The sequence below is a fragment of the Diadema antillarum genome, unplaced genomic scaffold (assembly GCF_040938485.1).
Source record: "Diadema antillarum isolate AM-2024a unplaced genomic scaffold, OU_Dant_1.0 seq00000439_RagTag, whole genome shotgun sequence".
Classification (NCBI taxonomy): domain Eukaryota; kingdom Metazoa; phylum Echinodermata; class Echinoidea; order Diadematoida; family Diadematidae; genus Diadema; species Diadema antillarum.
The window spans coordinates 27,645-53,731 of NW_027271415.1; the positions used below are offsets into that span (position 1 = coordinate 27,645).

Here is a 26,087-nt window from a genome sequence, read left to right on the forward strand (position 1 = left end):
TGTCAGAAAATGAATCAAATGCTTCGTACTATATATTGTAGCGAGGTTTCATAATATATGGCAACCAAAAAAGCCTGCCCTAGTTTTTCCCAGTGAAACCTAGGTCATCTATTGATAGCTAAGTGCTACTGGATTCTATTCAAATGCAGATAATTGTTGGTAACTGGTTCATGTGATTGCTTTCTGCAATTCAAGAAAGGAAATGAAATCAAGCAGCATTATAAGCAAGGGCTACCGTATTATTACTCCGTCTAGGATGAATGAAGATAAACATACCTTATGTGGGAAGTTGATATATTCCAATCAATTTCAATTTGTCAGTTTACATTCCATCAGTGAAATGTTCAGCATATCTCAGCACTGTTATCATATTACGAACATTATTGTACTATAAGCACTATCATAATTACAGTATGAGGGTTGTCTGTTCAGCCGTATATGGCTTCACGGTATTGAATACATCATTACTTGTTGTCATTAGCAACTGCCTGGCAATTGATTTTCAATCAGACAGTACACGTGTGGGGAATGTACTGTGTGCACACATACAGTACTGTACCAACGCAATTAAGCATTGATACTGGATTTTGTCCGGAAAACACATGTTTTTCAATTGTGTTCTTTGCCAGGGCATTTGACACATTATTTAGAGTATTTACTGTATGCTGTCTGACTAACAAAGTTGTTCTGTCAAGCTTAGAAAACTGGATTAATAGACTGGAAAAAAAAAATGTGTGCAGTAGAATAACAAAGACATATATTGTGATCAATGCACTAACAGCTCACACCTATCACTGGTTAGTTATAAGTGACTTGCAAAATTGCCTCTGTAATTCCAGGTGCACTCACAGGGATGTTGTTTGGCTTGAGAGCGTTAAGCAGCAGAGCTTGTTATCAGTACTCATACTGTACGATTCCAATGGAGATATAATTGTGAACGTGATTGCATGGAACACACTCACACTGAGAAACACGCTGACCTGCCCTCATACAAACCCACCACCTATACAGTTCCAGGGGGCTGTCATATCGAATGATCTCGCAGCGTTTTTGAAGAGATAAAACAGGCTTTGGTCATAAGGGTGATTGATAGGTTGATTAGTGGCAGCGATATTAGCCAGCCACCTCTTTATGTGTGTGAACAGTGCCTAGGTCATACCCGTACAGGCTAGTGTTATGATTTCAGTTCATCGGAGCAGTGTTCACACCACAAATTATTTATAGTCACAGCTTTTGGTGTTTATGGCAGTTCTGTGACACATCATTGTGTATGTGTAAAGACCATGACCTTTGGGAGTGAACCTTGTTGTTTGTTCATTATGGCCTTGCCCTTGTGGCTGGCCTTGATGATTTGCTGGCAGTTTTGTGGCACACATCACTGGCTGCATTTCCTACATAAATGAATGATAGCTAGCTGAATATCTTACTGAAGAGTACAGAAAAACATTTTGTTATGTGTACAAGTACCCAAAGCTCACTCTATCTCGTTTGTGTACTTTCATAGATGGGAATCAATGTTGTAATCAGTGCTAGAGTGTGAACACACACCGCCCTCTGCGATGCCCCCCCCTTTCGATTCTTTTCTTCGACTGATAACCCATCACCCGATACAAGCAATCAGCCAGCAGTAAATTGGGAGGCCGACATCCATTCCCTGGCCCCGCTCCCACAGGGAGTGATAGTGACGAAGTTGTCGTCTGCTGGTGTGCGTGTGAATAAAACATGGTGCTCTAGTGTCATGCATTTTTTTTTTCAATGTTTCTTTCCTTTGCTGGCGTAGCTCTAGTCGAATTCGCATGGCAGTCGGTAATAGTACTTCAGCACGAGACCATCCATGACTAATGTGATTGCAGCAGGATTGCGTAATGTGACCAATTAACAGCTCTTGAAAACCAGTACACGGAAACCTACCCAACTAAATTATGGTGTTGAACTGTAAAAGAATGCTGATACATACCATGAAGTGGCGTTCGTGCTGAGCACTTCTCTTCATATTTATGTAATGTATAATGTGATAATTAAGGAGTTTGTCGAATGCTGCATCTTATTTCTGTAGGTGCATCACAACTGTTGATCTCTGCCGAAATTTGTTATTCATGATGTATTCTTCTTCAGTGTGATATAAATCCGGTGCTTGCAAATTCAAATAATTTGGTGTCATTAATTTTTTACGAGTACTCTAGTTTGATTGGTCAGTGTAGTTGATTTTTTTTAATGCCACACAATAGGGGAACTTCTTTAGCTTCATTAAAGAGAGAGAGGGGGAGGGGGAATTAATGATAATACATGCTGTCAGGAAAGTGTGCTCCGATCCTTTGCTTGAAAGACACTGCAAAAGGTCATATGATCCTAGAGGCACATTCAAGAACTGCTTTGTATGTAAGCCAAGCAAAGGTCAATATACTTTTATGGCAGAGTACTTCAATAAAGGAAGCATGGATTCATTGTTTGATGTATGTGTTGGTTTCAGCGCATCAAATAGATACGATCCGGAAATCTTGATAGGTAAATGAATCAGCGTTGTTTTGGAAACACTCAAAAGCTATTGAAAAACTAATTTTCTTTCACAATTATGAAATGATCTAGAAGATATTAAATGACATGTGAGAAAGGGAAATTCAAACAAGACAATGCTATTTTGGTGAAAATTTGTCATACTGCTCAAGTATTCTTTTCATTCTTTATTAATGTTCTAGTTCTGCTGCTGCATATTTATGGTAGTAGCTCAAAACCATGAAAGCATTCAGTTTATAGATCATGAAACACAATGATGACAATGACATGTATTAACCAAGATTATGCCCTTTTGAGCTTAACCCATTGAAAACTAGTCCCAAGTAAACTCGGGCAGGTGTCTGTGGGAAACACATGTCATAGCAAAATCAGCTCGTCATCAAAGGTTTAATGAAGATGTAGTGACCTCGCTTGCACTTTTGTATAGTTATTACATGGATCACGTCGGGGTCACCAATGTAGAGTAACGGGTGATTATATTGAGTTAGTGTCAAGAGTTACTCTACTCACCGTGGCGGTTCTAGACGACTGTGAGTAGGCAGGACTGCTATGACGACACGGACGAAGGATCGGAGGACGGCTACCAAAGATCCCGGGCGATATATAATCACCCGTTACTCTACAAACTCACTGCTGTTAAAATCTTCAAACATCAGTAAAGAATCAATGAAAAAAGTTTTTGACAAAATGCACTTTAGCAGTGTAGTTAAAGAGAGACAGAGAGGGTGTGAGAGAGAGAAAAAGTAGTACTTCAGCCTAGTATTATGCTGTGAGACCCTAATGAAGGGTCTTCAGTGTGTATTTAAATCTGTGTCGAGGCCAAATATTGCACCAGTTGAAGCAAGATTCTGTCGTTGTTGGGTTGTTGTAGTAGCAAGAGTTATGTCAGTTTATAATCTCTTCTCAGACTGGTGCTTTCAATTATCCTTTTTTTTTTTTAACAAGTTTCTGAAATCCTCATTATATAGGCTCTGTCTGCCTTGGACCAGCTGCATTTCTGTACAGCCAGATATATAAGTTTATGTCAGTATTGCCAAACAGGTGGGAGAAAAATGGGCCCGCTGCCTTGAATTAAGGCTACATAAGATATATGACTTGTGGTTTAACATACAGGTGCGATGCTCTCAAAGTTAACATAGGTCATCCCCTGTCAAGATGACAAGCAGCAGTTGGTGATAAAAAAGAACCGCTCGAAATCCTTCCCTGACAGTCTGTATACATTTGGTGCAAACAGCGTTCACGGATGGTTGTGAAAATCATCCATAAAAAAGCGGGAATGCTTATTTCTCTGTCTAGCTAATGCGCACAATACAGAAGGAGACGGAGACACATTGGATGAGAACATGCAAGTGGATATACACTGTATTTTTTCCGACAAGATGTATCACCTGGCATTATTGATGAAGATGGTTACCGTGGTTACTGGAGACAGGGGGATTTGATGGTTGGGTCTGATGGATTTTGAGGAGCACAGTTGCACAGATATTGTTATGAGCATATGCTCCTTGCGATAAACGTAATGTTCTTGCGTATCTTTAGGTGGATGGAAATGGAGCAATGATATAGGCCTATACACAGATCTCAGTATACATCAATGATAAATACCAGCATGCCAGCCCGTAGTTAGTACATTTCATATACTGATGTTTACTCTTTAATAGTTGCGCAAACTGGCCTATCGTTTATCGAGTTAGAGCATTAGATTCGCCAGTTTGTAAAGCCATTTGTGTCAAAGGCAGTGAATGAGGGGATAATAGATCAGACTCCACATCATTCTAACAAGAAAGGTGTTAAACAGAGAGTGTAAGGAAAAAACAACAACAACAAAGATTACAAGAGCATGACATAGACTTTCAATGATCTAACAAATCATATACCTGAGTACCACAAACAAACCATGATATAATCTTGACCATATTCAAGGGGTTGGGGGGGGGGGGGGGGGGACTCGTCATGTTTTGTTAAATCACCTCCTTGAAATCCAAGGTAAATATACTGGATGTGGTGAGGAATTTGTCAAAATCTCTACAACCCCGCTTGGCAAGATATATCTTAGTCCTGCTTGGTTTGTGTAGGGGAAAAAAAGTGTAGATGCGAATGAGAGCAGATCCAAGAGGAAAAACATGCCACTGGTCGTTAGAAGGCATCTTCCCAGGATGACGGGATATCGTGTTTGTTGCTAGAAGCTAGTTTTGTTGGGCCGTGACATAAATTTTAGGATTTGCTGGGGTTTTTTGGTGAGATGAACCACACACGGCATTTCACATTTATCAAGATATGCAGGACCTTGTGAGAAATTCTTATTTAAATGGTACTTTAGTTTAGATCTGTTTGGCAGACTCATATCTGTTATATTACTATGTAAGTTGATAAAAAGTATAATTATGTAATAGTTCGTGCACAGATGACCAACGGAAAATGGTTTAAAGTGATGATACCATGATCTAGCTGTTATACTGCACTAAAGATAAGTAGTGTGCAGACTGTCCATCTGCCAGGATTTGGAAAAAGTATGAAATCAGACCACTCTTTCTGTAGTATACTGTAAGGGGCAGTCTTAGAATGAAAGCAGAAGGCAGGAATAGGCTTGATTAAGTAAGTAAGTTGACATGCACCACTACTAAACCAGATTGTACACACTTTTTTATTACTACATTATCTGAAACACGTACACGTATTAAATGTCCATTAGGTTTGGCATCTTTTGCAAGCTTTATCATACATCACTTGTGTTATATCTTTCATCTGATCTGACAAGTTTTGTTGAAAAGACACTGTATGTATAATCAGTATGATGACACATGTGAATCTCTTATGTAAGGACTGCTTTCACTGCAGCCAGCAAAACAAGTCCATCCATAATTTAGATAAGATAAATTGCAAGTTGTGAAAGTGGTTTCGAAAGCAGCAAGTGGATATGAAGGGGAGGAAGGTTGTTGACTTTTCCTGTAGATAGAGGGCAAATCTCTGAATTTGCTTTTCTCCAGTTATATTTTTATCCCGGCTGTACTCCCCCACCCCCAGCTCCGCCCACTGTCCCCGGCTAGACATATGGACCTCAAGCCCACAGACTTTACACAGGCTTATTTTCTCTGCACGCGGTGGTGTCACGCGAGATGCCTATTACATCATGTGTCAGTGGTGGAGGAATGAATGTTGGCATTTCTCCCCGCTGGTCGTCTACGAGGGGGTCCCCCCTTCGACGTCTGGGACAGGGGATGAACTTGTCTCTCCCCGCCTCTCTCCCTTCTCGCAGCCAGCCTACAGGTTGGCATGCCGCTCATTCAATGTCGTAGTCTCCGAGTTCAGTCTGAGTTCCAGCATTTCAGCTGTGGTGTGGGGCTACATGCTTTGCATCATGCCCAAATGATATACAGTATTTAATAGACCTGTAAATGCGTGGCATATTTGAGATGTTCGTTTTCAACTCTTTCCCATGAGTTCATTCCCCTGGGGGCCGTCAAAATGTGAGACAAAATCATCCTTAAAGGGCTTGTACTTGTACTTTGTTTTCAGACCAAATCCAGCCAGAAACCACAAACAAATCACACATTACTCATCTGTTCAACTCGCACCCGCTCAAGCATGAAGAATGTGGTAAACATCGATTCATGTCCCGCAAGCGCCATTCAGTTGGAGGTTCGTTAGAAGGCCCTACTGAACAAAGCCATCCAAGTGTACTTAAATTCAATGTTCTCTTGCTCAGGTAAAGCAAGAACATCAACACTGCAGAGATACCTATACCTGGAAGTTCGTCATAACAACTATACCGGTAATCAAAGTACTATCAAAACAGGTCGGCCAGCAATTGCAATGCACATACCGTAAGAGCATTTATGAGTAGGAATAGTACTTAGTTGCCATGCTTGGTTTGGAATAAATGTCGACTGAGCAACTCAAGTGTGGTAAATGCTGCTGATACAAATGAAAAACACAAATTTCGGGAAGAATTAGAAGTTATGAAAATCAATTCACTTTACTGTAGTTACTGGCTACCTACAATACATGTACCTATCAGAGCTGTTGATACTTTTACTAAAGGCTTTACTCTGACCTTTGTTCGATAAATGCCCGTAGTCATTCAATCCAACAGTCTACCAAACTATGGTGTCTCATTGTAACTCTGGCGAATTATTCAACTTGCCTTGAAATATCAGGAAGACCGTTTATACACTTTGTAGGTTACATACATGTACATACACATGGTTATACAGTTGTACAAGTGCACGCTTATTCATGCATTACATCCATTTACAGAAGTCCACGCATTGCTCTCCTTTGTAGTATGGCCTACATGTTTAGATCCCACCAAGGAATCTTGCTCTAAATAGTAATAGTTTTATACCGAGGAGACAGAATGTAGCCTTCAGTTCTTGGTACGTGTACCGGCATGTCAAGCAAATAGACAACTGTCTTCTGCAGCAGAATGTTACATGCTTTGAGAAAAAAAAAATGCTCGAATGGAATTTTCTTGTCCATTCAGGACAGACTCAACAAGTAAAAGGGTCTGAGTGTTCAGACTACCAAGACAAGTGTTATTTGGTTGCTTTCAGACATGAACTTGTAATAAGATCCCCCCATTTGCAGATGCATTGCAAAAAGCAGTGGTAATCTCAGTCTGTAATCAATTTATAAGCCAATTTCCTCCGAGGAACACGTTCTAAAGAAAAGAAGAAAAAAATCTGGAGATCATTTGCCTTAGCAACGATGTCTGTCGGATGCCACATTTTGCATTTCTAAAAAATACACCATCATGTACTGGTACGTCGATGGATGCAGCATAAGATATGATGAGCGGAATATCCCAGGATGTTTCAGGGCAAGTCGGGACAAGATTTGCAGATACATGACGTCGCGGTTGCTATGATACAGATCAATGTAGTGTTTTATTTGTTCCTTTTTTTTTTGCCGTCGTGTTGTGGTCAAAAAAATCCTCTCAAATAGGCCCCCTCATTTGAAATTCAAGCTCCTGTCTGCTGTATGTGTAAATGGGAATATGTGGAAATGTCTATGCGTATCTCCCACTAGATAGAATTGTATGCAGATAAAATATGTCTTAAATGTCAAATGTTCACTCAGAGAGAGAGAGAAATGAGAAAAGAAAATCTTATGGAGAAATCATCGTAGTACCCAAACTTTTTAGAGAGAACAAAAAAATCTCTCCTTACCATGTGTGTTCAGATTTTCAGTTTCACACTTGGTAAAGGAGATATTTTTTTTTAGTATTTTGTTTTGTTTGTTTTTGATGAGATACACCATGTGTGCATATCACCCAATCGGAGATTCACAGCTGTTTCACTGCTTACATTAACAATGAATATTAAACTGATTGTATAGTGATACATCTTTGTTCCTGTAATTCACTTTGATATTTGGTGTCACCACCACTTGTCTCCATGGTGCATACTTCAATTTCACATTAGTTGCTGTTTGTGCAAGGTATATATGTAAGACAACTAGGACAAAAAAAAAATATAGGTAGACATAAACTAGTTATGTATGTTCCTTTACCCTTACCATTTTAACTGCTGTATAGGATATATGGGAATATATCGTCGGTCTTATGCCAAAAGGGCCTTCAAGGGATGGTACAGTTTTGGTGGAGATGAGAATTTGGCTTTTACATTTGTAACTTTTTGCGAGATACCAAGAAAACACTTATGATATAGTACAGAACATACCATTTTAAGAGGAATTCAAAGTTTATTTGACGAAAATCGGGTTTGGAATGACTGAAACATCCAAAAACAAAGTAAAACAAAGCGATCGTAATAAAGTGTGGGTCCCACACTTAATTAGAATCGCTTTTATAGTATTGCCCTGACTGCTGGGGTGGGGGGGGGGGGGGGGTTGTATCTAGTGCAAGTGGGATGAGATCATTGGTGATTTCTAAAGACATGATTCGAACTGAGTCAGGCTAAGTCTAGAATTGATGATACCGGTTCCTCCCCTTGCTCTGTGGCTTCCTCCGACCCCAGTAAATGGTAACCCGTTTGACTGTCCTTTAGGGCTTTAGTGACTGAAGGAGGAAAAAAAAAAGCAGAGAACTTGCAGCAAGGGACGAAAAGGTCAAGCTCATCCTATTTTGGAATCTGTGTCATTAGCCGACAATGCGTGTAGTCTGCACCGTCAGGCTTCACTCTGTGTGCCAAGCCATACAAATCCGTGTCCAGAAATGAATGATGTGCTTATAATTACCTATGATGGTAGGGCCTTTATGCTCAAATTCTGTGCATCCCTTTATGGCTGAGGCCATTCCTGTCGACCAGAAATCCTGCCCAAGCTTTGCCTGGCATAGCAGCAGCTAATGAATGCAAACTGGATTCCTAGACTTGATAAATTTGTTTAACCCCGGCCAAATCAATATAAAATACCGTGCTTCCTGTGAGTGAGTGGAGATTAACATTACCACAGAAAATCTGTAGGTCCTGAGGGGTTAAAGAGTTGATAAGTTCGAATTATTACCGAATCAAATTTTCTCGGAACCACAGCACCATTTGAGCCCACTGTCCGCCGCAGTGCTCGAGACATGGGCTTATTGGGTGTTGAAGCAGTCAAAGCAGGAAATGAGCGAGTCGGACGAGCGAAATCGAGTGAGTAACTGTGCGTGGCAATAGCAGTGGCAGTATAGGGCTTTGAGCGTTATTTGAGCAGCGCCACATTTCAAGGAAATCCCTTTCCTTGGCCAGCTCTTCGGACCCTTGCAAATATGCTGCTGGCCTTTATGCCTAAGCTAATTAATTCAAACGTGCGACGTAAGGATTAGCTCCCGCATGAAATAAAAAGGATATTAGGCCGAACGTTAGTTGCCGCGGAGAGGATGTAGAAACAGGAACACACATATCCGGATGCCTAGAGCTATTGTTTGCTTCTACTTCACGCGAAGGTCTCAGTATTTCAATGATTTGACACTGAGGTGCTTTGTGTGGAGATGATGTTTGTGTTGTCTTGTGAAGATTACTGCCATTTCTTCTTTAATGATAATTTTTCTTTTCTTTCAAGGAATGCTTGTGATTAGGATTCTCATTAGAAAAGAAATTATTCTAGAGTGTAAGGTGGTTTGGAGTGCAGGCTGTGATATAAAAATAATATGAAAATTAAATTCAGATTGGAATTTGATGAGTGATTAGACAGCTATAACTATCGGTATGATAGTATATCAGCCAGTACACCCAATATCAGACTATTTACTGACCAGGCCCTGGAATGCTTATGTTTTTTTGGAAATGCATGATTTTGCTTTAGTACTGACTGATTTGATGTTTTGATAAGAAAAATTCCAGTTCAGTGAGTGACCAAATAATCAGCTGAAAATGCTGTTTTTTCTGAAGAATAACTCAAGTGTACTTCTTTTTGTAGCAGTTGTCAAACTTACTTTCTATCACATGATTTGAGGTATGGTCACATAAGAAGCAGGATGTAATGTGATGAAAAAGAAAAAATAACGAAACAAAAACTAAATGAACATACCATAGACTTCAACTGCATAGTCAAATTATGATTAATGTTTCGTTGCACACTGCTTCTTCATTTTCAACTGATTTTTAACTCAATACGGATTGACTACCAGCTACGCTTGACCGACAGTCACATTCAGGGCTATTGAATTCTTGGCAAAACTTGTATCATATTCATACAAAGAAGGATTATATGCCAATTCAAAATATGTTGCAATGATGCAAAATAAAACCAAATCACCACCCCCCCCCCCCCAAAAAAAAGAGAGAAATAAAAACAATAAGCAAGGCAACACTTTGAAACCAGAGTTTAGATATTAGGTCCGAGTGAGATTGATGGGCATATTTGGTCATCTGGAATCGATGAAAACCAGCTGTCAACCAAAGTTTTCTTGGCTCGAGGCTCCGGGATTTTAATTAAGAATTGATGACCTGTATTGAATGCATATTTACACAATTGTGGAGTAGCATCCTGTCCAGTTGATCACTATGGGTCTTTTTATGCCTCCACCACTGAGTGGAGCTGGAGGCATTATTCTAATAATATTTCAGTGACACTTCCCTTGACCAGTCCTCCATAGAACCTATATGCATTGATACAATTGTACACATAATGTCATGAAGATGATGTTGAAAAGACTATTCTGTTTTATCTGATTTTCAGTACTGACGTAGCAAAATGAAGAAATTAAGAGTTTAAACTTTAATTGGTGCTGTTATGAGATGCTTTTCCGTCACAGTCAGAAAAGATAACGAGAATCATGTAGTATCATATGCAGACAATGATTACACTTGCATGTAGAGACATACTTCAAGCAATATTTAGTACCACAATGCTATTGGTACTGCAACTATATACCTATACACATGTGTGATAATATGTAGATAGTAGATAGGTCAACTAATGAATGGGAAAAGAGAAAAAGAACTGAAAGAAACATATTTCGTATGATATATGCCACCTTTTTTAGATTGCAATTGGAGCACTGAGCTGAATATAAAATGAATAAACCAATGTATAGATATATAACTACATATCAATATGTGATAGTATTTTAGGATAAATATATTCTGTACCTACATTTTGTGCAGACATGTGCATGATCTGAAGTTTTTAAGTACATTTTTTAAAGAGTCCCCCAAAAGGTAACATGGATGAGTACCTACACTGCATTTTGCCAGAGAAGCAAATAGACACTCAGCGACTGGCAATTGGCAAAAAAAAAAAAAGAAGAAGAAGAAGAAGAAAAAAAAGATGGGTTCAAAATGAGGGTAAAGATCCGAAAAAGACAGAACAGGAGAAATTTCATTGATGATGATAATGATGATGATGATGGAGAATGACATCTCTCAGTCCAACTTATTTGTGAGTAATAGGCTGGCAATGTAAGCCAGATGTCGATATTGACTTAGCCTGGCCTCCAGGCTTTGAGATTTATCTGTTGCCATGTTGATACACTCATAATCATATCCCTGTGTTTGTATATCATTGGTAGTTCAAAGGATCTAAGTAGGAAACATAATTGTTCGGACCTAATTAGAATATGGTACCAACACCATAGAGGTGGGAAATAAAAACACACGTTGAAGTAGTCCCTCGCAAAAATGAACAGATAAATTGCAATTCATACTATCGTGGCATGGAGTAAGTCTGCTACAGACTTGACAGCAGGCTATGCTAAGGTATCTGGGGGTTGTTGCTCCTTTGAACCACTTTCTGGAAGTACATTTTGAGGGGGTTTCACGCAAGAAAAAGATTTGGTTTGTAGTCACATTTCAGAAACACATCAGTATTCATGAATGTGCACTGTTCAGAGTTATAGGTCATTCACATCCTAAAACAAGTCTTCTTGTCTACCATGTCACTATGCAAATGGCATTTGGAACAACATCAGTGTCAAAAACTTTGTGTTTTGTCATTCAAACTTGCAACTTTGTATATTAACGATGTACACGCATGCATGCAAGAATCATAAGTGTAGTTGCAGCACTTCTGCAGAGTGATTAAAAGGTTGAGCTAAGCTGTTCTTACCCATGTCACAGAAGTTCAACCATTCAGATTCCACCCAGAATTGTGTTTACATGTTGGAAAAATTCCTCCGATGACGATCGAAAAATCTTTACCTGGGAAGCACATTTCGGAAAAACATGATTTTGATCAGCTTTCAAGACTTGAAACAAGGGGAGAAAGAAATAAGTCAATTAGTAAGCATGTTCAGAAGCGAGATTGTTTAGAAGTCTGAAACCGTTATTTAACAACCTGTGGGCATGCCCTGGGCTGCCTCTGGCCATCCACCCCTCCCCTCCCCCCCCCCCCCCCCCCCCCCCACGCACATGTGGAAGTAGTGGAAGTTGCATGCGGTCCAGACGCTAGGACGGGACGCGGCGTATGTGGAAGGAAATGTGCGGGCTGGGCTCGGCAACAGATGTTGTACAGCGTGACATTTAAAGATGGCGATCGTTAATGAGAGGATCAGCTGACGAGACAGCCTTGAAATGTGCCTTGTGGTAGATAGTTAGCGCTCAAATGTCGTTGTTGTTGTCTGATGTACTGGGTGGCACTTTGATGTGACAGATATATCTTGATGTTGCCCTCTGCACAGGCCGCCATTCATTTTAAAAGCTCCTTGTTGATTAAATGATGGAGTTGAGGGAAGGGTGAAGCCACGACGTGAACATTCAACAAGCAGCTTGCGTGGCTTTGATAACATCGAAATCAATATGAAAACGTCCTTGTCAATCGACCAGAAAATGATTATGTAAACAGAGATGCATTGAATGATACTGTTGTCCTTGTTGTAGAGTTTGATTTGTGAAAGGCATGGGTTTTGAATCCATGACCTGCCTGACCGCTAAATTCTATGAGCACTGACATCAAAAGGATTAGAAAAAATAGTTATGATTTGATAGACCTTCCTCTGCCATCCTCTTTGCATCCTCTTTTTTTTTTGCCTCCCAAAACATTGGATTTTAGCAAGCTTTCTACAGCATGAAGTTAATACCACGTGGAAAAGTGTGAAATGAAATATGCACTGTACGTGCCATATATTTAGTGAGTCTAAATTTTCACGAATAGAGACTTCTCGATGATTTTGCGAGTGGTTAAATTTGAGATCGTGGAGTCCTGTACTGAATGGAGAAATGTATATTCGTACAGCACATTCATACTGGGATTAGAATCAATATTTTTGTGTGTCTTTAATTTCGCAATAAGCAGCTCACTAGCGAAATTCGCGAAAATAAAAACCTCGCAAAATATGGGGTGTATACAGTATATCACAATGGCAGCTAGAAGATGGAGTCTAAAGGATGCCAGCATGTCAGCACCAGTAGGAGGAAGTTATCATGGGCGGACAGTTGATGCGGTTGTCACGACGAACTACTCATGCCTGACTGTATTTTGGGCAGCCCAATATTTTTCTTGCAATTTCACACATTCAACATCGTTACAGTCCATTACCAACCGGTGTGCTGATTGCACTGGATACGCTGTCAAAGAAAGCTTCAAATGGTGTACTTGAGGCTCTGTTATATATCACCTATGGAATCACCATACCTTTTAAATGGTCAATTACATGCAGGTGTGCTGGTCCGCCAAGATATGGTACGTATGATTAAAATGCTTCAAATCATATGATACCTGTATCATACCTCCATCATGTCCATATATTCACACTGACTGTTGCCACATTTCTGCTCTAGGAGAATTATTCATAAAATTTAATTGTGTCCTTGGTATCTATAATACTCTTCATGTGATAGAGGCCATGTCATGTGGGTGATAAATGATTCACGTACTCATCAAAATTCAAAATGGGAGCGCCCTCACAGCAAGTGCTGAGGTGGAGATTACATCAAGGATTATTGCAATGTCCTTCCCCCACAAACTGCCCCTCTCAGCGCATTAAGCTCCATTCTCAATGCCTCTAAAATGGTTCACCATCTTATTGAGATGACAGGGTAGGAGGAGATGGAGGATTGGAGGATTAGAAGTGGAGAGGATGGAGCCGCCAGAGAATATAGGCGTTGGATGATTTGAAGTAGGCTGTAATCAAAATAGGGGGTTTTGACTTGAGAACACAGTCAAAACATAAAACAAGCAAACTGGCAACAATTTTAGCAGAGTTGTACATGTGTGTTAGAAAAGATGTGACCCTTTACAAAGGATGCTGGTCAAGATGGCTGGCTCAGGGATTCCAAAGGAAGCCATTTTGAATTATTTACCGTAATACCAATGTGGAGGCTTGACTGCTTTGGCTTTTTTACCATTTGGCTGATTTTGCCTAAAAATTGTTGATCCCTTGCTTTCAGTATATTTTTCAGTTCACAAATTTTTGACTTGGATTTGTAAAATCAATGCTGTCTGCTTGGCTATAGGCAAGCCAGACAGAAAAAAGTAATACAGTAGTGCCAATACTGATCATCTCTGTCTTTTGCATCATGACTGCATGCTTTAATATTGCATTGCCACTACTGTGGCCTTCCTTGAATTCATGTCATCCTTGCCTTGACCTGGTCGTAGGAAGCTTTAACTCTTCAGGGCCATTGTCTTAAAATTATGTTGCAATTGTACATAATGGTCTTGCCTCTGGCTATGACAGGGTTAATTTAGCAGACTGCCTGATGGGATGGGGGGATGTAGGGTTGAGGGAATGGACGGGACAGGTATCTGCGTGACACAATTGTTTTAATGAGCCTGAACTTTTGACTCTCTTGCGCATGATGATGTCGTCGTATAGCGAGCCCTGATCGTCCGTCCGTTGACTGCCTCGGGGGAAATGTGCCAATATCTTCTCATTTATACTGGGGCAATTTCCTGGCCACGGGGGTGTGAATTCCTTTTGGGAACTGGAAGTACATTTACTATTGGGAGCGCTATTTGGGCAGATGGAATCTTGATTTGATGCTGTGTCATTCGTAGTCTCCTTTGCTCAGTCCGTCCTTGTGTGATATGAAGCTAGAATAGAAGTCATACAAATGCAATAACATCTGCGTGTGTAAGTGTGTCTATGTGTATGTGTGAAATAAATCTGACATTTAATGGGTATGATGCAGAGGGTCATTTCTCCGGGAATTATTAAATGTTACAGCAGACCATTTTTCCTGTCATGGATTAGTTCCTCTTCAAATAGCAATGATTTTCTATTCTATGAGGAGGCCAATATTTTCGTACTATTTACTCCTCTCATTTACTATAAAAGACGCTTTCAGTTATGCTAGACAAATATATACATGTGATCTCACTGCATGCTTGAATTTACTATTCATTTGATGCAGAGATCTATACCAAACTTTGTAAAGAGGAAGATTTTCAGCATGTAGTCCTTATCTCACATTCAGATCATCTGTCATTTTGACATTGAAGAGCTAGAGCTTCTGTTGTGAAACATATATCTCCCTTTTCATGCGATTAATTGTACCAATCTGCTCGTTAAATCTGGTAGGACTAGCGTGATAGATTGGGTATTATGTCCACTGTAGTGTAATTGGTGAGGAATATGTAGTAAATCCCCCGTGATCCAGGTACAAGCACACAAACTCAGATTATAATGGATGCACGATGTGGAGTGATGAAATGAATGCCTGACTGTTTATAAATGTCTTGTAATTTTATGAAAACAGACACAGACTATATTTGTCTGTCTGTGTGTATCTGTCTTTCTGCCTGTGTGTCTCTGTTTCAATTTGCCTGTCTATCTATCATATTACAATTGCAAAGAATTTGACGAATTCGCCATTGAGGTCTGAAATGTAAAGGTTGAGCGTTTTGACATTTTCCTGAATTGTGCAGTTTTCTTAAGGGGCCTGGTTTTTAGGGAAGGAAAGTTTATCATCAGGTGCTCCTCTATTGATGTTGCCCGCTGCAATGTTTACACAGTACATGTTTTATTTGAGGAATTTTGGGCCAGGGGATGATTTTGCCGACGTCTCCTGGCCTCATTAGGCGTTTTCACATCAGCCCAATGTTTCGAAATAGCGCGCTATTTTCTGACTTGGGAAATTTTTCCTATAGCGAAATAGCGCGCTATTTGATAATGTGAACACAAATTAGCACGCTAATTGTATCGCTCTGATCGAGAAAATCTCTCGACTCCAACTCTGAAATTTCTGAAATAGCGGGATAGTAGCGCGCTATTTGATAATGTGAAAACGACTCGAGAAATTAGCGCAATGAATCCCATCATGCCTAGCGTGTGTGACCCGATCGATCGAGGCAAACTGCACACAAATCACGACTAATTTTTGAGAGGGCACGCACATTACTGATGCTGTTTACACATACTCAGCTGTCGAATTAGCTATTTTAAAATTTTTAACTATTCGGGCTACCCCCTCTTTGGGCTGATGTGAACAAGAAATGAAATAGCGCTCTAATTCGCAATCGCGGAAAATATTTCGAGCTTGGATTTTTATAGGGCTGATGTGAAAACGCCTATTGTAGAATTGGTTTCCAAGAATGGGAAAAAATGAGCCAACTGACATTTGCTTATGTATAGATAGGATGGCAGAGATACTATTACTCTTAAATCCTACTTCACCTTTTGGAAGAATATACTGGTATATTGACAACTTTCTTTGTATGGATTAAAAAAGATTAAAGGTGATTGGTTCCTTGATAGGTACTTGTTTGAACTTGAAATGAGATTTGGAAAATAAAAGAATATCGCAAATGCATTTTTGTTCCTTCTCAACTTGGTGTAGAAAAAGTAAATGTGAAAAGGAAGTGATGATGTGATGACCTTTGAACTTTGAGTGCACATCCATAGTGCTAACCATGCATGGAATCAGATCACAAGGCACAATTTATTGTTGGAGAATTTCATGATTCATTCTCTTTTTCTTTTTCCTTTTTTAATTTTTTTTTAGAGTGGTAATGAAGACATGCCCACATAGAAACACAGAAACATGCCCATATAGATAAATAAAGAAACATTATTGGCACAAATGTTGTGTAAGGAGAGGCTCACAAAAATATTTGATTTTAAAGGTACATGTTGACAAATGAGGCACAATACCGCGGAAATCAAATGAATTTGGATTCAGCTGAGTGCGCTTCTTTGATGCGGTGCCTTGTTTGTCTTCATCACTCTGCGTTCTCCTCCACACGCTGGCTCTAGGAAGCTTAGGACCAGGGCACTGCCATTGTTTGGTTAATTGTTTCATGTCATCAATCAATGGTTTTATTACTGCCCCATATTTCTTCTCCATGCACTGTTGGTATATGACACCACCCCCTTCCCCCCCCCCCCCCCCCCCCCCCCCCCCCCCCCCCCCGCCAATATTAACTAGGACAGATGGCTGGTAAGTTGACCTATGCTTCCCAAAGTCCCCATATCACTCCGGAGCTCATCCAAAGTACTTCTGAATGGACAGAAAGTAATGAAATGATCCTTCTCATATCAGAGAAATGAGGCTAATTGTGACCTGGTTAGAAAAAAAGAAGAAAAGTATGGCTAGAGTGATGAAAAAGTTGTATGGAGGTGCTTTATTGTTGACCTCAAGGAAGTTCATGTACATGCATAGACTGTATACCTGCTGCCAGGTTTTAGACCTACTGAATACTGTAAAAGTGGAAATTTTCGTGATATTTCAAGCAACCAGAAACTAGCGCGAAAATAAAAGCACATGAATATGTTTGTTCGCCATATGTTCCAGTGGTTGATGTCTTCATTCCGCAGAATTAAAAACATGCGAGACTCTTCTTATCCGGCCGAGCGTGAAAATTGATTGCGCGAAAATATCCATGTTTACAGTATGTAGTTATAAGTAATATCATTGATTTTTGAAAACATATAAAGCATGCAAAACTGCCACGATTTTCTTATTTTATGCCTTATTCAATGGAACCTGTCTCATTCTGTTTTGATTATGCTCTGATTATGAAAGCCAACAAGAATACTGTGTAGAATTGCACATTATTAAAGCAGAGTTCCGGTTTGGTAAAAACCATCAGAAAAGGCTGAATAAAGAGTGAGGATGTAGGGGGCAGATTGATTTGCAAAGTTATAGGCCCTAGATAACAACTAACAACAACCACTCTTCCTCTCATTTTCTGCCAAAATCTACAGAACTTCATGGAATAACTCCCTTCTGCTGGGAATAGCCCTTCCATTGTGTATAACAAATCTTACACACATGTTTTTTGGACTGTGAAGTAGGCCTATGTCATCAAGGAGCTTTTGAAGCTCCTTGATATCATCGATAGTTACAGGGTTGGAGGAACGGACGTGGGAACAGGGTCATGTTTAAGCCAACTCAAACTTCTGACAAATCTAGTGATAGTCTGTACATTCTGGCAGATGGAAATGCCCCTCGGAAGAAGCATTTAGCATTTTATTCTGAGTCTTACGAGAATGTCTTGTTTCGTTGCTGATCATATCTTTGGGATTGTTGTCTTTTTTTTTTGCATTGTTGAATGGATGGGAATTGATATTAAGTAATATTTTGGTATAAATTACAGGTATTGAGATGTGTATTCAGTGCTTTGCTGTGTTTATTCTTTGGCATTTCAAGTTTGATATTTCCACAGTCAAAAGAATATTGGATTGAAATTTGTTAGTGGCATTGCAGTATAAAATCAACCCGTGCAGAAAATTACAAGACAGCTTCCACCTGAGTTTGCTGTAAATGATAAAGAAATAAAAAACCATAGTTCATAATCTGTCAACCAGTGTAAGAGGTATGGAAATGTAAGACTAGGTTCTGGATGTGAAGGTAAACATAGAAAATGAGGGCTTCCCCTTATTTCTGGGTTGAGGTGAGGGGATGAAGAGGGTGGGGTGGGGGGTTGGTTTACCCCTCTAGCTGGAGTCAATTTACGTTCATGGGAAATCCCGGAATGAAAGGAGGTTCGCGATAATGCGGGCTACCTCTTGAAGAAAGACTCTTGCATGGCTGGAACAGGGAAGACTCAAATTAAAACGTAGTCCAGTGAGGAGTAACTCAAACTCTGTATTTCCGTCTCCCGTTAATGTCGCACTCTGTGTTTGATTAGTCTGAACATTCTTCTGAGACTTTAGATTAGGTCTTTCATCCACACATACAAATAGAACCAAGTGTCTGCTGATAACGAGACTATTCTGGAATCATTTCTCTCTGAATCTTTTTAACTTTTGTGAAATTTTATCTGTGTTATCATGCTTACAGCTATTTGTAAGGGTTCCTCATTCCGACAACAAGTATAGCGTTTTGGAGGAGTACAGAATTAATAGTAAATTGCAACAAAAGGAATAAATTCAACAAAATGTATAGAAATGAAATGCACGTGTCAACCTACAAGAAGTCCTACGACATCCACAAAGCTTCGTCAGGGTTCTGTTTTAGGTCCATAGATATTTATATTTTTGTTTTATTTCATGACTGCTATATCATTTATACAAATGCAATACAATTGAAGCAAGATGTAGATAAAAGAAGAGTATTTTCGTTTGAAAAAAAAAAAAACCTTCATCCTGGAAAGGGAGAGGGAAACAATTGAATGGAAATTAATATCAATATAATGTGACTGACACAAACTTGTGTGTCATATATTATATTCAAAGACATTAGTAAATTTTATACCACCTTGCTATATCTATGGTAGCTGTAAATCTGCAGTGGTGAGGCAAATATTTTCGAGTGGGAATGATCAAATGATGTGAACCTTATTGCAGCCAGAGGACAAATAATACAGGGGAACTCTTTACTCGGGGATCTGGCACAGATTTGAGGGGGGGGGGGGGGGGCATTAGAAGGGAGCCTCTTGGTCACACATCTTAAAGGAACAATGGAGTGTGCTGCCCTCTTCAAAAGAAAATCGCCCAAGAAATTAGTGACTGAAAAGGCCCATGTAGAGGTAGTTTCCTTGCATTTGTGTATCTCCGCTATCGGTTTTGGGATGTTGGTCTCGGCTTACATTGGCCAGGCACAGAGGCATGATTGGGGGCTGGAGCACGAGGGGTGCATGGGGGGGGGGGGGGGGGGGGGGGGCTTGCTCAGAGAGGCATTTAAAGATGGCCGGAATACTTTGGGTAGGGAGAGAGACAGAGAGTAGGGGCATTTAAATAGTCAAAGGGGCACATAGGAGAGAAGTCCTTTCCCACGTGTAGGGTGTATGCTTGTGCGTGTAATTGAATGGTGAGAAAATTGAGGGGGGAATCTGGAGTACAGGATAAATGGGTAATCCTAATCTGCACCCCTCTCTCTCCCCCCTCTCTATGCTGCTCACTGTAAAGACTCCAGCTTCAGAATACAACCCCAAAAAAGACCTTAATCCTTTCAGCGCCTTCTGGCCTAAAATCCTATTGAGCTTTAATATGTGCATGATCCTGATGGGACTGAAAGAGTTAACCAGCCACACCTATGGCAAGCCTTGGGAAGTCGTTGAGGCAAAGAAAAACTCACCTAGTCCTTTGGATGGGATTCATTTCCCTCCTTGGAATATCCATGATGAAGGTTCCATATATGTTGCATTTACATTAGGACCATGCAAAACGATGTTGGTTTCACCATGGACCTAGCAAAAATGGACATTCAACTCAAGGATCCTTTTGAAGTAATGATAGTCACCGCTGATTCTTATCAGCAGCTCGATCGCCAGTGCTGACAGCTAGTAATCCTCACGGGGCCCATAAACCGCAAGCTGTCACTTGAGAGGGATGAGTCATCAATGTGCGCTGCTCCTCAGAGTGTGTATCCGTGCATGCATTGACATACGGTGCAATAGAGCTCATCGGGCAGCAGCGTACTCCGTCGAGCATTATATCATCATACTGTACAGAGTATGCTGTTACGCTCTTACAGGTATGTTATGTGAGTTTACAACATCGATCGCGTCGTCTAAGAATTAATCATCATGGCAAATTTTATCTCCGAAGATTATTCTGATATCAGCATAGAAGATGTAGAAGATTGGAATGATCTTGTTCTTCATCCTCAGGAAGACGAAATCGGAGTTTCCTCGCCTGAAATCACCGGCTTTGCTGGTGAAAGTCATGGGGAGGACGCTCGCGCTCGCGTAGCGTCAACTTCTGCAAGTACCGGTAAGTAGTCAAATATAATGTAGTCCCTGGTACTGATATTCGTGATGTACCCAGCGTCAAACCGGCAAACGTCAAGTTACACAAAATGAATTGCCAAGTTACACAAAATGGATAGACTTGTAAACATTGCAAGTCTCAGAATTGTATGTCTGCCTGTTTTGGAACAAAATAGTATGTTTCCTAGAAAGCTAGATGTAATGATTAAGTTATTAAGTTTACACTGTTTATAAGAATATTAAGAATTGCCCTACCCTGTACTGTAGTAGCTAGCTGAGCACATACTGTACACCGTCCGGCATCACCGGTACGGCGGTAGTCAGTACGTATCTTAGCTGGTAGTAGGTGTGGTTGTTGTTTTGCCTTTGTTTTAATGGTGTGTAGGCCTACACATGTATCACTCAAGATTGGAGTATTCACGTGGCTTTGTTAAGCTTTACCGTAGACACGTACCTTTAGTTGTAGTACACTTTACTAGTAGTAGTAGGCTCAGCCTTAGCCAGTTGAATTTTAAATTGTACTTCAAGATCAACACGAGTTGTATCCTGCTGCGTCTTTTGTCATTTTGACTTGTTGTTGCCATATGCCGTGGAGTAACAGAATAAAATGAAAGCTCAGCCACATCCCACAGGCTTAATTGCAAATAATGAAAATATCATTGGTACTAGAGTCTGAACAAATGTAAAAATTCAGAGTGATACTCGGAATATGATCTAGACTGAGATGTGAAATAAAAATGATTTGTCTGAAAAAATGCAATATATGAACTGTAAATTAAGAACTGTTTGTTTTATATCGTAACACTAATAAGTTACATATTGGTATATCTTTTGTGCTTTTATCTGCTAGGCTCAGCATCTTCCCCTTCAGATGAACCAAAAACAAAGAAAAAGAAGAAGTCAAGCTCGACCACAACAAGTTCTGATAAACCTGTTAGAACTTCAACTACAAAAGGTATGTAATAATCTTTTTCTTATTAATCATGCAATTTCATTTTTTTTTTACTCTGCAACTTCCAACTTGTAAATACTGTACATGTATAGAGTCCAGTCCTTTGTTGTCATAGTAATGATTGAGAACCAGAAAGCTGCCATGCCAGCGTTCTGGCTGATGTGTCATTTAAAGAAATGTCATAACCATCAATACTTTTCCAGCAAATTTCTACATGTAGTTATTTTGTTCCATCATATTTTCAAAATGTCAAAGGTTGGTTCACAGTGTCGTGTATACACAATTTACTGCACGAGGGCGTGGCTGTCTCGTTTCTTGAGTAGGATATCTCCATTTTGAGTTTGTTGAGAAAAATAATTTGTAAAAAATTAGAGATTCAATATCAATTAAGGGCCTGGTTTTAAAAAAAGAAAGAATATATATATACATGCATGTATGTATCTACAGTATAATCTTGTCCCGCCAACGTTTTTTTCTTGCAAACTAGAAATATTACACATTGCACACACAAGCAAGTTTCGATGCCCCTTGTCTAATTGGCCCCTCCACTTTCAAAAACATTCTGCCATCCCTGCTTATGCACAAATTTAAAAATACTTGTAATCTAGATTGCTCTTGCATTATAGGTGAATACAAATATATATTTTGTTTCTAACCTTCCAACAGCATACTTTGTACTGCCACCCGAGGCCAGGGAGGATCTTCAATCTTCGCGCAAGGACATCGTGAAAGGGATATTAGAAGGCGTTTCAAGTGACGACCAGTTTTCTGGGAAGTATGGCTATGGTGGTGATGTACGGAAGCTGGCATCCAACATCCTCTCAAAAGAAAGCACAGACTCCTTTGAGTGCCTTGGCGAGTACATCATATGTTTGTTGGACTTGGTTGGCAGCTTAAGTAAAACCCCAATCGGACCAGCTCTCCAAGATGACACGTTCAAAAAGTTCCATGAATTTCGCATGTCCAAAGAGAGTAAGAAACATTGGGATTCATTTCTCGCCATGAATGAATTTCATCCTATATCAATTGTTGACAATATATTGTATCAGCATATGCTGGAGAAACTGCTGGACTTGATAGTTGTGCGAGTAGGAGGACACCAGAGACCCGAACAAATGACAAAGGAAGGTGAACCTAATGACGGTGACCATGATGCCCAGGTGCTACGGTACATTGCTGGATTTGTCCCGTATGCCCTCCTGAAGCGATACAGACGTTCCAAGCAGTCTTTGGCCAAGGAGTACGCAGCAATCTTGCAGTCTTGGAAGGCGACAGAAGATGGCAAAACCATGGCTCCATCATTTCTATCGTACACTGTGGCATGGATCGAAATGCAAAATAGAGGAGGGCTATTTTGCGTCACCGATGACGTTTTCAGACTTTTTTGGGCCATGGAGACCGCATCCAAAGGATTTCTTGCAAGGAGCAACTTGAATGCCATGAAAAATGTTAATGTTAGGGACACCATAACAGAAAAGTGTGCAAAGGACAAACATGTTTTGCAATTATGGAATACGTTGACGGCACCCTGCTCCCACAAGACGAACATGCAACCATTATTTCTGACTATCATCAATTACTGGACAAAAATAAGAATCCATGCTTTTGTGAAGGCTTCTAATTTAGTGCAGAAGACTAAAAAGACATCTTTGAAAGGGGAGAAGAGCCTTCGCAAAGAACTTGTGAAGAAATGAACAAATTCTATCATTTGCTCAGGAACGTAGATTTCTGGAAATCCATGCACTAGTTTTAAGCCAAAACTGCTAGGTGTCCTATTTTAATATATGAACAATTTACATGTTAGTAAGTCCATGTAATTGATGTCCATGTTATATAGATTGATCTATACTGTGGTTCTCATATCCTACCATCGATTAAGGCAGTGGTATATGTTGTTAGGAAATGACAATTTTTAATTAATGTGTTTATGCATAATTATAATACATAAAGAATGTTATTGATGGATTTTGGAAAATAGACTCTCATTATAAAGAAAATGCAGGTTTCACAAAAGCTCTGTACTATGAGTGCAAGTCTTTTTTCCTTTGTGGCCCAATCGGGCCACCAAATTCATCAACATTAATTTCAAAATTTTGGTGGCCCACCAAGCAAATTTGATGGCCACAAAACAAGTGAACATGAAACAAAAATTTAGGACTTAGTGTTAACTTGTTGGTGAACCGATCAGGAAGGAAAAAAGGAAGGCTTTTCAAGAGTTTTGATTGCCGACTTTTGTTTTTGCTGGCCCCGGGTTAGCATTGATGTCAAACCACTCCAAGACTTTCAGTGTTTAACTGTATTCCATTGTTTTTGCAACTGTGAATCCCAGATACAAAACTAAAATTCAATGTATCAAATTATAGTATTCTTTCTGGTCCCAAAGATTTGTTAAAAGTCTTCTGCATACCCATTCAGCATTTGTAAGTGTGTAAAACTGCTTGGAAATATTCCATTTACACCCATCCTTACATTACAAGATAGAAATTCAGTCAACATTGCTTATTACCGGTACAATGTGAACATGCAAGTCTTATCTCATTTGGACTGGAGCAAGAGCTCCGACTTACGAGAACATTCAATTTATGAGGGATTGAAATCAATTGAATACAAAGAGAAGAGGACTTGAAAAGATCAACTTAGATGATTATTCAACTTGTGAGAGTTCAGCTGAAACAAGGTTGACTGTATTGTAGGTCCATGTCTGTATGTACTTGTACACTCACTCTTACACTGTACATGTATAGTAAATCTTGAAGATGAGTAAAGCTATTCAATATGAAAGAAGGAATACAAATTTGGTAAGGTGCCATTGTTTCTTGTGCATGGCTAATGTGTATATTCTGTTATGAAAAGAAGTGTATACACCATATTATATATTACATATACAGTGTATATATAAAAAATATATATACACACTATATGTATATACATATTATTAAATATTATATTATTGTAAATACAGATTACATAATAATACAGGAAGTATAAGATAGGAAAAATTGCAAACAAAATGTGCAAAAAAGTAAAATTTAATGCACTCTTGCCATGGTATAGCATAATGAGTCACATGTACAATAGTGTACACCTGGAAGATTTAATTGTAGCACAGATCCCCATTGCAAACAAGTTAGTCATCTATTCATGAATCACATATGCACTTCAGGATGTTTTTAATGAATCACTCTTCAATCTGAACATTTATGAGCAGAAACAAAGGAGTGTACATGTACAGTACAAATTTGGTACAAATTTGCATTCTGTTTTTGTCTCATTACAAATACAGGTTTGATTTACATAGCCAACAGGTGTATTTCTTTTTTTTTTCTTAAACACATTCATCAAACATTTATTTCCATGGTTTAATTTATTAAAGAATAGTTGAAGGGACAATTCATAGAAATATCCATTTGATTGATGTAAACTAGAGCTGAAATGAGGCGACACTGAAATTATGACCTCAGTTCTGCAGTAAAAACAAAGTTATTATTCTAAAATGTATAATATAGACTCATTGTTCATATTAACTGGCTGTACATGCATGACCCAATTGTACTGAAAACACAAATGGCAACTGAAATCATTTCTTATGACCAGTGAGTACAATGTAAAGTACATTATGGTACATAATTCAAGCAATGAGCAACAATTTTGGGTTCTGTTCACTGAACATTATTTGATTTGTTTCAGTATAAGTATGTGTACTGTACAGTAGGCTATCAAACATTACACTATCCAGCACAGTAGTGCAATACTTAATTTGCACATGGTGGGATCCTTCTCAACATTATTTTGTCAAGTGCCTGGTTTTGGAGGTCCCTAGTAGTGACAGGCAGTTTTGACATTTACGCTGTACACTCCAGTAGCTTTGCAAATGTACTTCTGTACACACATATAATTCCATGTATTTCAAGAGTATGTGAATAAAACCAACGAAGCTACAGCTCTTTGATAAAACATGACTGATTAAAATGAAGTCTTTCCTCTTTCCTTTTGTGTTTGCATAAGTACTAAACACGTCTTGTATACTTCACATATGGACAATTAAATATGTACATTTTTGTTGGCGATCACACAAACGGACTCATCAGTCAAAATGGTCCATATACAATGTATATACACACGATGAATGAGGGACTGATTCGTGTGT

The 26,087-nt window shown here is 39.3% G+C and overlaps 2 protein-coding genes across 2 annotated transcripts in view; both read left to right on the forward strand.

Annotated features, from left to right (window-relative positions):
* Window positions 1–26,087, forward strand: part of LOC139732605 (beta-1,3-N-acetylglucosaminyltransferase radical fringe-like) — a 112,415-nt gene that overhangs the window by 3,713 nt on the left and 82,615 nt on the right. The window lies entirely within an intron of this gene.
* LOC139732607 (uncharacterized) lies at window positions 20,713–23,634 on the forward strand. The gene is made up of 3 exons (XM_071643464.1): window positions 20,713–20,992; window positions 21,839–21,943; window positions 22,607–23,634. Exons 1-3 carry the CDS (start codon window positions 20,806–20,808, stop codon window positions 23,632–23,634), a joined length of 1,320 nt encoding a protein of 439 aa, XP_071499565.1. The 5' UTR covers window positions 20,713–20,805.

What these genes read in the sequence shown, in the direction of transcription:
- LOC139732607 (XM_071643464.1), top strand. Translation starts at nt 20,806, where the DNA reads ATGGCAAATTTTATCTCCGAAGATTATTCTGATATCAGCATAGAAGAT. An exon ending in GTCAACTTCTGCAAGTACCG is followed by an intron (nt 20,993 to 21,838) that starts GTAAGTAGTCAA and finishes TTTATCTGCTAG; the next exon opens with GCTCAGCATCTTCCCCTTCA. An exon ending in TAGAACTTCAACTACAAAAG is followed by an intron (nt 21,944 to 22,606) that starts GTATGTAATAAT and finishes ACCTTCCAACAG; the next exon opens with CATACTTTGTACTGCCACCC.